The following is a 13,059-nucleotide window of genomic DNA, read 5'->3' as shown; positions in this document are numbered from 1 at the left end:
AAGCTTGAAATTACCATTTGCGTGTCTGCAATTGAACTATTTTTGCTAACACCTACTAGAGTTTATCAATTTGACTCCATAGAGTATATGTTAATCATGGTACGCACATAAAAGGTTGACTTGTTCCTTATGACACATAGCAATAAAAATTGACAGAATAGTGGCTGACACTTGTACCAACCTAGGAAAAAAATTTTGAAATATTCTCAGCGGGAAAATTTAATATGAGAATTTCCGGTTACTTATTTGACGGAATGTACATACATACTAATGTTTATCTGTATATGTATGCTTTAAATGTATTAGAAGGCGAAACAAAAGTGGTCAGATTTGTTACTAGTGTTTCAATATTTTAGATTAAATTTATGTGACTAATAATACAAGCATCTATAACTACATATATATATGTTCTGATAAGCAATATATTTTTTTAACACGTATATATTTGTTGCTAATCTATTTTCAGCTGTTGTTGAAGAACCCGAATTTACTGAATACATCGAAAATGTAACTGTACCTGCTGGTAGAAATGTCAAATTGGGCTGCTCTGTGAAGAATCTTGGATCGTATAAGGTGAGTCGATTTTGGCTAATCTTTAATATTTCACTGCACAGGCTTACCCTCTTCTAATTGAAATTAATGAAAATACATGCCTATGTATATGCAATTGACCGGCATGTACAAAACCCAATTAAGTGCTAATGATACACTTAGTCAGAGCTGCTGTAAGTAGTTGGTGGTTCTATAGTATATGAGTATAAAGTCATTAATTGGGTCAGCAACAACTTCAGGGCGGAGAACGATAATCCGATTCTGAATAAGTAAATTCGTGCATATACATATGTACGTGTACAAGTACAAAAACATATTTACTGTACAAATGTCTACATACTCAGCTGCATTGCACACAAATTTACCTAAACAAAAAATATCGATAACAAGTGTCCAAAACTGCATATTGGATTTTTATACTCTCGCAACAATCGTTGCTAAGAGAGTATTATAGTTTTGTTCACATAACGGTTGTTTGTAAGTCGTAAAACTAAACGAGTTAGATATCCATATTAATATTATAAATGCGACAGTAACTCTGTCTGTGTGTTACTCTTTCACGCCTAAACGGCTGAACGGATTTTGAAGAAATTGGGTATGGTGATAGATGATAACCTAGAAATGGTCATAGGCTATAAATAATCACGCCATCGTTCTTAGGGAGTTGGCAGTAGGCAGATAACTAAATTGAGTTAGTGATTTTTAGTCGTTTTTGTTGGGACTTTTGCTTTTTCACGTCTAAACGGCTGAACGGATTTTGATGGAATTTAGTAAGGTAATAGATGGTTACCTAAAAACGGATATAAGATCAAAATGATCACGTCATCGTACTTAGGGGGTAGGAAGTAGGCAGAAAACTGAATGGGGAGTTTTGCTCTATCATATTCCGGACGAAGTCGCGGGTAAAAGCTAGTAAGGTTATATATACCAAAGTGATCAGGGTGACGAGTAAGTTGTAACTTGAGTAAAAATTTGAGATATCTTAATGAAACTTGAAACACGTGTTCCTTGGCACCATAAGAAGGTTAAGGCGGAATCGAACACTGCCACACCCACAAAATGACGATAACCGAAAACACATAAAGAGCTATAACTAAGCCATAAATTAAGCTAAACTACTAAAGCTATATCAACGAAACTTTCAGGAGTCGTTTTTCTCAAGTATTTCCGTATATAGTCCATAAATGGAGAAAATCGGATTATAACCACGCCCACCTCCCATACAAAGGTTATGGTGAAAACTACTAAAAATGCTTTAATTCAGTAAGGAAAACCAACAGAAGCCTTAAATTTCATTATAAAGAAGGCACAGAAGAGCTGCATTCAAAATTGTAAACAAAATTTTAAATGGGCGTGGTTCCGACCACTTATGGGTCAAAAACCATATCTCCGAAACTACTCGACCAATTTCAATGTAATATTTCCATTTCCAATTTCGGTTTGTAATATTTTCCTTGCATCCCAATTATATGTTGTAAAAAACGTCCAAATCGGTTCACAACCACGCCTACTTCCCATATACCAGAACTTTGAAGCCAAACTGAATCGTTAACTTTACAATATATAAAGGAAGCACCAGTGCAGATATCGGAATAGAATTTTGCACAAATACTGCATTTATAGTGTGGCATCGCTCTTCTAAAAATCGCCAAAATCGGACCATAAGTATTCAAGGCCTCATATATCGAATATGAGGACCTTAGAGCTTCGAATAAACTTTTTAACGAAAATATAGGTGAATCTCTCAGATATTTTGAATAAATTCAGAGGTAATATTTTTCTTCTAATATAATGTCTCCGTGCCTAAAATACGAGAAATCGGGACATAACTTCACCTAACTCCCATAAACTTAATATTAGGACTTTCAATGGACTTTATACCATATATATGCCGAATATGTGGGTCAAATTGTTTCTTATCTTAATAAAATTAAATAAATAAATTGCGAGAGTATAAAATGTTCGGTTACACCCGAACTTAGCCCTTCCTTACTTGTTTTATAATTGAATATTATACGCAATGAAGTTGTTTAAGGATGTGTAATTAATTCTATTATCAGTGAAACGGACATATTTATGTGTTGTGTCCTATTGCGTACTGATAACTATATTTGTAACATTTTATCTTAAAATCGTAAATTTCGATTGTTTTTGACAGACTTTTTGGACATTAAAGTAAAGTACATCTAAGAAATACACATTCACCGATAGGCACTGAGTTCTTCTTGTTCGATATATGGGGCCTCGAAAAGTCATAGACCGATTTCGACAATTTTTCCACAAGTGAAGCCACAGATGATATACAGTATTTGTGTAAAGTTTTATTTCGCTTTCTTCATTGGTTCTTGATGCATATACATATTATAAATTGAACGAATAAGATGAAATTCATAATTGTGTTAAACGGGAAGTAAACGTTTTCAATCCGAACCATCAGAGTGTCAAGAAAATAGTATGTACCAAATCTAATTAAAATCGGTCGAGTAGTTCTTGAGGTATGAATTTTGATCCAAAAGTGGGCATCGGAACGCCCATTTAATATTTTTTATAAAAATCTGAGAGTAGCTTTTGCTGCCATTTCCTCTGTAAAGTTTAGTGTTTCTGACATTTTTCGTAGTGAGTTAACGCACTTCTAATAGTTTTCAACACGGGCGTGGTTATTATAAGATTTCATTTATATCCGTTCCCCACTTTTGGTTAAAAAACCATAATTCAAGAACTACCCACCGATTTCAATGAAATTTGGTACATACACTGAAGCTTCTCTAAATCGAATCACCATAATCCACCAACAAACTTCGAGTTAGAGAGACTTCGAGTTATAGAATTTTCATTAAAACATACAATTTTGTATGAGATTTGAATTATATTGCCCATTCATGAGTTCGAATTATGGAGAACTTCGAGTTAAGCAAGTTTGAGTTATGGAAGGAAATTTGTATGAAATTTAATTCCTAAACGCTATTGCTAATTCAAAAGTTCGAGTTATGGAGATCTTCGAGTTATAGAAGTTCGAGTTATGGAAGTTCCACTGTAGTATTTTCTTGACATACTGTTACATATTACCAATGGCAAACGGTCTACTTCCCATATAATATAATTTTGAATTCCATATTCTTTAAATGAAAATCAATTGCCTCAGTTTTTAGAGAATGGCATTATGAAATTACCTTTAAAATGATTTTAAGTATTTTTGGTACACATTCCCTTTGAATCATAGTAAAATATCTGAGAGAATTACCGATAAAAAAGTTTCATATATTATAAAGGGAACCGATCACATGGAATTAAAAATTGAGTTATATGGGAAGTATGCGTGGTTGTGAACCGATTTCGTACCCGTGTTATCAAGGTGCCAAGAAAGTACATATATATACCCCATTTCATTGAAATCGTTCGAGTAGTTCCTGAGATATAGTTTTTGATCATTTTCCTTTTTTTTAGTGCAGCTCCTTTATGCCATTTCTTCTGTAAAATTAAATGTTTCTGACGTTTTTCGTTAGTGATTTAACGTACTTTTAGTAATTTTCAACATGATTTTGTTAAATGTTGAAATTTTTTAGTGTGTTTAAGTATTTCAAATACTTGTTTGGGGTAATGTACTTGAACAACAGAGTTTTGTGGCAGTAATCCAGTTTCAACCATTTATTGTCCTTTGGTATCTATTTCACAAACAGACAGACGAATTACCAAACATTACATTAATCAATATTTGAAACATTTTGCAAGAGAATAAAAAACGATACTCAAAAACTAACTATATAGAATATGACAATTTTATATTCCATTCCGTGACTGTTTTGCAACTTTTGGCATAAAAAATTCAACGATTTCTTAGTGGAATGAGCCTTTTAAAGCTCAAATGTCTCTCAGCTTTCAATTTCTTTCTGCTAATTTTTTTAGGCCGTTTGTCAGAAAATTAAATTAGTTCGTGACATCATAATCATGGGAAGTCCTTTGTTTACAACGTTTGAAAATTTCCTACTTTCTCATTTCTTGTTTATGACATAGCGTTTCGTAATATGGTACATTATCATTCATGCATTTGTACATACATATGTATGTAGATATGAAAGAGTTTTGGTTTTTGTAGCGCGTTAGAGTGCGAACTCCGTGACATCAACGACGGAAAGAGCTGTCATAGATTATGTTTTACAAATTTTGTCGCCTTTCGTAGTTTCTATTATACTTGATCAGCTGTGCGGGCTTTCGTTTCAATAAATTCTCACTGCAAACATTTAAATTAAAATAATACATAAGAAGAAGAATAAAAGTAACCCCATGAACAAAGAAATTTTAATGTAGCAGCAAATTTTTGGTTATAGTTATTATAGTCTTACCCACTTTTATTGGGAAACTCACAAACAGAATTATTTAAAATTATTTGGTTACTAAGTTAGGGTGGAACCGAATATTTTGGTTATAAAGGTGTTTTCAATAAGAGCGCTAAAAACGCAGTTTGGGATATCAATTTTTTATTCCTGTAAAAGTACATTCGATACCATTATGTATGGAACTCGATTTCTTTTGCATAGCCATCACAGACGCTGAACCCATTTTTCGACAGTTTTCAAGCAATACTGCTGCAATTTTACGTTCGATATTCGCACGAAGTTCTTCAATCGTAGCTGGCTTGTTGGCATAGACCATAGACTTGACGTAACCCCACAAGAAATAGTCCGAGGCGACCAACTGGCTGGACCATTTCGTGTATAATACGTTCACCACCTTGGTTTTAATTAAATCTATTGTGACATTCGCTGTGTCGCCGTTCTGTTGGAACCACATAGTTTCAAAGTCCATATCATCTAATTCGGGCCCAAAATATTGGGTTATCATTGAGCCGTAGCGATTCCCATTCGCAGTAACATGCCGGCCTCGATCATCTCGGAAAAAGTACGACCCATAAACCGCACCAAACTGTAATTACGTGTGGATTGCTTCCTGACCAATAACACATATTTTGCTTATTTTCGAAGCCATTCAACCAGAAAAGAGCCGACCATAAATCGGTAGTAAATTTTAGCAAACCTTAGGGAAGAAAAATGCCATTCGGGTTGGCAAAAATATGGTGTCGTTTTCTGTCCCTATCGGTCTACTTCCTTCGTCCCTTTTGAAAAACACTTTACATATGTATAGTAGAGTAAGATCGGCATATATGGACCACCCTTAACGTTTTTGTTAATAAAACTGCGGTTTCTACGATTTTTTATTTATTTGTTTTTTTAAAAAGCTTTAAAAATCATATCAATTCAGTCTGTAATTAACAATTAAAAAAAAATAACACAAATAAAAAGTATAATTGAAAAATGAAAGGAACCTCAATTTAGCACTTTAAAAAATGTGCGTTTAATATGGACCATGATGTGTTTAATATGGTTTTTCGTTTCCAGAACAAAGTTCATGTGCCCACATTGTACATACTCGTATAACACATTGCATCCATGGTTCTCCTCCTTTATCATCAGAAAATAGACCGGCAAAATAGATGCATTTTGCGTTTTCCTGATTAGATCTATCTGGACTAAGATCCGGCGAGTCATTTATCACGAAGTAGTCGTCACTTTCTGATGAAGTGTTTTCTTCTACACTTTGAAGTTTCTTCCGAAAAACACGTTTGGAGTTAATATTTTAAAAATTATTTTGTAGTTTCTATCTAAGTACTCGTACCTTCTTTTTTAAAATGTTTTTTTTTTCCGGTGCGCTTTGCAACTTTTGACTTAAGTTTCTTGACATGCGTCTCAGTCTTTGTTTTCTTCAGAGATTCTTCTAGAGCCTGCTTGTATGGTGACGATGAAATTAGTTCTGATTTTCCCGATTTTCGGCCGCGGTTTGAAGTTTTTTTGGTACGGACCGGTATTGGAGAAATGTCTTGAGGCTTTATGTAAGACCTTGATTGCATACCTGAGGACGTAGAAGGTTCGAAAGAAATCGGTTCTTCGAAATTAGAACGGTGTTCCGATTGCAAAATTTCAGAAGTTTGTACAGTTGGTATTGAGGACGGAACTGTATTCACCATGCTTTCTACCGGTGCGTCAATTTCTACTGCAGCTAAAAAGTCGTGATCGCTAAAAATATTCCTATTGAAGGCGTATATACCGGTTGAAGAAAACCGTTTGACAGCAATTTCTCCAGTTTGCGTTTTCATGTATGATCGACCAAATAATTCAATAATGTCAAAATGTGTCAATGCTTTTGCATTATTTATCACCCAGCACCTTATTTCCTCGGTCAAATATTTTTTCAACGGCCCCATAAAAGTTTTGTCAAGAGGTTGAATTTTATGGCTTGAATGCGGAGGAATTGAAAGAATGCGAACGTGGTTGTTTCTAGCTAGCTCTATGATATCAATATTTCTTGTATGACTGGCATGTCCGTCTAAAATGAGCAAAACAGGTGATGATTCACAAGGGAATCTTCGAGTTCAGGACTACTACCTCTACAGGTCTTCCCTCATCTGCCACTAAACGTCTCAACGTGGTTTTTGGTACATTATACTGCTTAGATGCCTTCAAAAACCCCATTTTTTTAGTCTTAACTGCAGAAATTGCTTCCATCATATTTTCTTTGCGCCACGTCTGTCGTTGTTTCGGAGCTGGGCTTAATTTTGAAGCCATTATTATCCTTCAAAGTAAAATAATTTAGTATTATAGGCTTTGAATGAAACACGTGTCAAATATGGCCCACTGGTCCATATTATCAACATCTAAATGAGCCATATTGCCCACACCACACACTTTTCACTTTTTTCTTTATTTATGCATACTTCACTAGTTATTTATTAAAGTTAGATTCCACTTCAAGAAAACAGGTTCAATCACTGTATATTTAACATATATCCCTAACTTACTCTATACTAAAGCAATCAATGTAAAATTTAAATGTTTTATATGTATGTATGCTTTATATATATGTATATACAATATAGTATAAAGTATATACATGCTAATACATATTTTTGTACAAATTTGTTTGACAAATATCGAATTGACAGTTTTGACTTAATTTAATTAACTAATTAGTCCTAGTTATGCCGCGAATATGTGGCATACTTATACTCGTACATATGTATATATGTACATATGTATGTAAATCTGTTTTGAAAAAACATGTTCAAATAATATATGTACATATTTTTGTTCGATCATACGTTTGATCTTTTAGAAGTGAAAAAACCAGAATGACATTAACAGTTGTAGCATTAAATGTGTGACTTCCTCAAAACTAGCTCTTCCCAATGCAAATCAAAGGGTATATACACATTCGAAGAAGCAGGAAACTAGTCCGATAATGTACTATTACAGTATAGAACTAAATACAAATTATTTGAAATATTTGACCAATTGTAGAACATTGAGTTGCATTATTTGACCGATAGCTATTATCCATAATCCAACTTTTTTTTTTGTTCTTTATTTGACATGTTACGTATAGCAGTAGTATGTTTTAAAAATAACAAATGCAGTTGCCTGTATGACAAAATATGTTGGCAAATTGGTACTGGTTATGGTTCATACTAATTGTAAAGTAGTTAACAACAAGTTAAAACTGTAGAAAATCCACATGTGTGCACGCAAACATTAATATTTGACGATAACAACTGGTGTCGTCAAAGAAATGTCATGCAGCACGCATTCATAAGGTAAAAGCCATACGAACATCTGACAGTCGCGCCATTCTGCTGTGATTGTCTGGCAGTATACAAAGTATTTAGTGTTCGATAAAAGCGTAGTTATAAAATCACCAGAGAAAATACCTGATTCCCACTTTTAGTTTTGACAATGTAATAGATAATGTAATATTTAAACCAAGAAATAATTTAAACTAAACAAAGTGCAATTAGACACTGTGTGAGAACCCAACAGTGTAATAATTTAGTTGGGGCTTTGCGACCAAATACTGAACCCTATTTCTTTGTATCTATACATAATTTTTAGATTTACCTATGTTTCAGATACTTTTTTTAAAATAATACTATTTTTTGAATAACGAATTTTCGAGCTTTCTTAGTTTCATTATATTATATCATTATATTATTATAAAAGCCATATATATATATATATATATTTGGCGTAGGAACCGCTTTAAGCGATTATAGCCGAATCCACCAGAGCGCGCCACTCATTCCTCCTTTTTGCTTTTTGGCGCCAACTGGAAACACCAAGTGAAGCCATATCACCTTGCACTTGGTCTTTCCACCGGAGTGGAGGTCGTCCTCTTCCGCGGCTTCCTCCAGCGGGTACTGCATCGAATACTTTCAGAGCTGGAGTGTTTTCTTCCATCCGTACAACATGACCTATAAAAGCCATATAATATGTAAAATAATGTTTATGCTATGCTCGTACTCAATTTAAACACAGAAAAGAAAATAATAAACTTTTTATAAGAAATTCAAATATTGACATCTATTATTATTTTGAACAGAGCTGTATTTGTAGAGTATCCATTGAACTCCCGCACCTATATACTGGACTGATCGACGCTCTACTTTCTATAAAAAGTTTTTATTAGTGCGTATTTTTCAGAAAATATATTAAATGATATCTCTTCACACATTTTCACATGTAGTTAATATCGGACTTCTGGCCAAAACATCCTACACACACCTTTTAGTATTCTTCGAGTAATTGGTTTTCCTTAAAAATAAAATTTTCGGAAGCTTTCTGCTTTGCATACTGAAGCATATTATTTTAATATATTTCAGCTGCTCTTTATTGCCTTAAATAATATTTATTGACCACCCGCCATTATATGAGAAGCAGCTCCAAAAAACTATTTAAGGTCCATTATTATGTTCACAGTGTACTGAAACGCAGCAGGCAACTTGACACTACTTTCGTAAACACCAATCATTTTTAGTCGATCTTTGCTGATTATATTTCGTTTTTTTTTTTTAAGTTTTTCGATAAATTTACAGTTGCTTAGGAATTGGAATTACCGTATCAGTAATAATATACTTTAAGGCAGAATTACATATGTATATATTGTTTTTTACATAACAAACTGTTAGAGACAATACTGCTATTGTTATGAACAGTTCAAAAAGGACGATCAATGTTAAATGCGCTCGTAAATAGCCAAAACGGTTTCTTTACGCAAACCCGTATTAATACTAATTTTCTGTATCGATATGTGAATTTTAAAACAATACTTCTTAAAATTTCGATAGCAAATAGATCATGGTTTCGATATAAATCATATGACAATTGGCACTGTTATTAATATGAACAAAACGGACCGGTATGGCAATGAGAGGTTGGATACCAGAAAAATTAAAGATACACTCACGTACTAAAAACAAAAAGAAATATGAAAATCGTCGCTCCTTCGTCTACAAACTACAAATCGCGCCAACAAAAGTCTTCGTTTATGTATAATAATCCAATAATATTAAGTAACAATCTTTTGTTTGATTCAAATCGGACATCCTTCATGCATACATATGTGTGTGTATATGAATAACAGTAACTAATTATCGAACACTTTCAAAGCTGCAGTTCTTTCGTCAACATTCGAACAATATGACCTATCCAGCGTAGCCGCTGTCTTTTTATTCGCTGAACTATGTCAATGTCGTCGTATAACTCGTACAGCTCATCATTCCATCGTCTGCGATATTCGCCGTTGCCAATATTCAAAGGACCATAAATCTTTCGCAAAACCTTTCTCTTGAAAACTTTTAGTGCCGTCTTATAGGGAATGATGGGGGACTTGTAGAGTTTGTTTTTTTCGTCGAGAGAGGACTTTACTTTTCAATTGCATAATCAGCCCAAAGTAGCACCTGTTGGCAAGAGTGATTCTGCGTTGGATTTCAAGTCTGACATTGTTGGTATTGTTAATGCTTGTTCCTAAGTATGCAAAAGAATCTACAGCTTCAAAGTTATGACTGCTCACACGGGAGCCAAGACGCGAATGCACTGACTGTTTGTTTTATGACAGGAGATATTTCGTCTGTTCTCGTTCACCACCAGACCCATTCGCTTCGCTTCCTTATCCAGTTCCCAAGCGGTTGTTTTTTCCAAAGATATTCTTGTATTACTAAAGGATAAAAATAGAATGCAGTGTAATTATTCATGACGTAACTTAAATTTATATTTCGTTGGGTATCATTTAAATCTAATAACCTCTTTTAAACGTTTTGGCCCGGAGTGGGTTAACATTTTGATCACATTTGATGATATTTGACGCCATTCTGTCATTAACATTTCTTAAATCTTCCTAATCGATAGGATTATAGGTAGGTATAGATAGGTGTTTCCAAAAGGTGAGGTACTTTATGTATCAGCCACATCTTGACAATAGCTGTCATTGATTGGCTAAGCGTTATAAAGAAGCCAATAGAACACACTATCCAGTAATTCAAACAAACAGGCTGCGCTTGTGGTGCAGCCCTGCGCTAAAATATCCTCTTAATCATGCGCAATAGTGATGCACCAATTTTTTTGTGGAAAAACCAAAAACTGCGCTAAAAAATCTTCAATTACACTTTATATTAAGTTAAAGATATTAAAAAAATATCTATTTGTATTGCGATAGAATTTTTATTGAGGTATCCACATACTCTTTTGCACGAATTCAACTAAGGAACTTTGTTTTTGCTTTCACATGTACAATTTTGAACAAGCGAGCAGCGACCATAGATAGCGAGCAGAGAAGTGACCAATCGAATACAGTTAATATGTGCAATCTGTTTGCGATCGATATCCTGCTGGAAGTGGAAATCTTCCTTGATCCACATTTTCCGCACACAATCAATAAATTAAGGTAAACCTTTTTGGTCATTACTTCGCCGATACCGGAAATGGACTTGCACTTCGATGATAAGGCACCACCACAATTTTGTTTTTTAGTAATACTATAACAAACACTAAATAACTGAATTACAGTTATAGAATCTCTTAAAACACATTATGTTTATATCTATTTGACTATTCCCGTTCGATTTCGGCCAGCAATTTGAATCGCAAACTTTACGTAATTAAAGTTACAAAACTTCTTGTTAAGGAAAAGAATTTAATCAAAAAAGTTTATTTTTTAATTTGTCGGCTTTGGTCTGAGCTGTAAACAATGGCTTTGCAAGGAGAAGCACATAATGGGATTCGCGCAGAGAAGATACCTCTTTTCAAATCATCGAATTCTCGAGGAGTTGGCATTGTACGAATTTTAAGCCAGGCACCTTGTGTAAAGCTGCACTGTCATTTGCCGTTGCCATGGTTGCCGCCAACTATTGCAGTCACGTTAAAATCCTATTGAACACTTGTGTTTGTATAATTACGCAGCCATTGAGAGGTGCGTTTGAAGTAGTCGAACTTGAAAGTTTCTGAATAGGTTACACACAAACATATGTACGTACCTTCAAATATTTAAGAGACGCTCTTTCTGGATGAAGATATATACATATGCGTATTGGTAAAAGATTGTAGGTGTGTGCTTTATGTGGTTTAGTCTGAGGCTTTTGAAAAGCGTCAATTAGTCCACAATAATTAGTGTCAGCGAATACATATACATATGTACATACATATATAACTTTTCTTGTAAAAGTTGCTTAAATCATAATATTAGGCTAAAGGAATGAGATCTAACTTCGAAGAATCTTTACTGACAGTAGAAAAGTGAATGATACAAACTATTTTCAATAATGCTCACGTGTAAATGAAATATATTTATTTTTATATATATGTATGTACATGTGTATGAATATGGATGGATGCGGTATTTTACTGTCTTCGTCCTGTGATAATATTTTCAGTTACCTTTTGACAAATTGTCAAATTGCATCCATGTAAACACATACATGTTTCGCCAGAGGCAACATACGCTACAGTCGGAAAGTGACCCGAGGATGCAGCAGGCACAGTTAATTTACATATTTTATATGCATACATATATGTAGTAAACAGCGAGTTATGGGTATTTCCACAAGGCGTTATAGATACTGTTGTGAATACACAGTTTATATATGAGCATACTCACATATGTATTCAACTTCTTTGTGGACATGGACATAAACATTAAGGTAGTTCCATATGATTACATCACCAGTTAAACGTGAAAAAAAGGCTTTTACTATTCGACAACTTAATGATAAAATATAAATAAATAGTTTGAAAACAATCGAGCAAAACTTCGAAACGTTACAATTCATTCTATTAAAATAACAAACGTCAGAATGTATATTATGCTAGAGGGAAGCAGCCTTTTGGGTATGAGGAGGAAAACAATATACAACTGTAGAACCAAACGCTAGTTTTTTAGTTGCTGAAAATGCTGGTCGACTGTGACATCTCTTCTCATCCATTCTTTGTTTCAATACCATTACTGTTCTAATCTTCATCCTTAATTATCGATGGTGTGTACCACACGTTTTCGAGCCAAATTATGATCAGCAATGAGGGCTATTTCTGGTCATCCTAGGGAGAGCTGCCATTTCATTCAAAAAAAAATCAACAGTTTGGTGTGGTTTGTGGGCCAGTGGAATCAGTGGTGAGAACGTAACCGTCAATGGCG

General features: G+C 34.1%; 1 protein-coding gene across 3 annotated transcripts in view; it reads left to right on the top strand.

Annotated features, from left to right (window-relative positions):
- The window catches only part of LOC105218874 (lachesin), a 106,128-nt gene that overhangs the window by 46,551 nt on the left and 46,518 nt on the right, over positions 1 to 13,059 (top strand). For all 3 annotated transcript variants that reach the window (XM_054228218.1, XM_054228219.1, XM_054228217.1), the window contains one exon: positions 467 to 573. In XM_054228218.1, the coding sequence (XP_054084193.1) occupies positions 467 to 573 (107 nt within the window). The remainder of the gene's footprint in view (positions 1 to 466; positions 574 to 13,059) is intronic.

The sequence above is a fragment of the Zeugodacus cucurbitae genome, chromosome 3 (assembly GCF_028554725.1).
Source record: "Zeugodacus cucurbitae isolate PBARC_wt_2022May chromosome 3, idZeuCucr1.2, whole genome shotgun sequence".
Taxonomy (NCBI): Eukaryota; Metazoa; Arthropoda; class Insecta; order Diptera; family Tephritidae; genus Zeugodacus; species Zeugodacus cucurbitae.
This window is presented reverse-complemented; position numbering and strand designations above follow the sequence as displayed.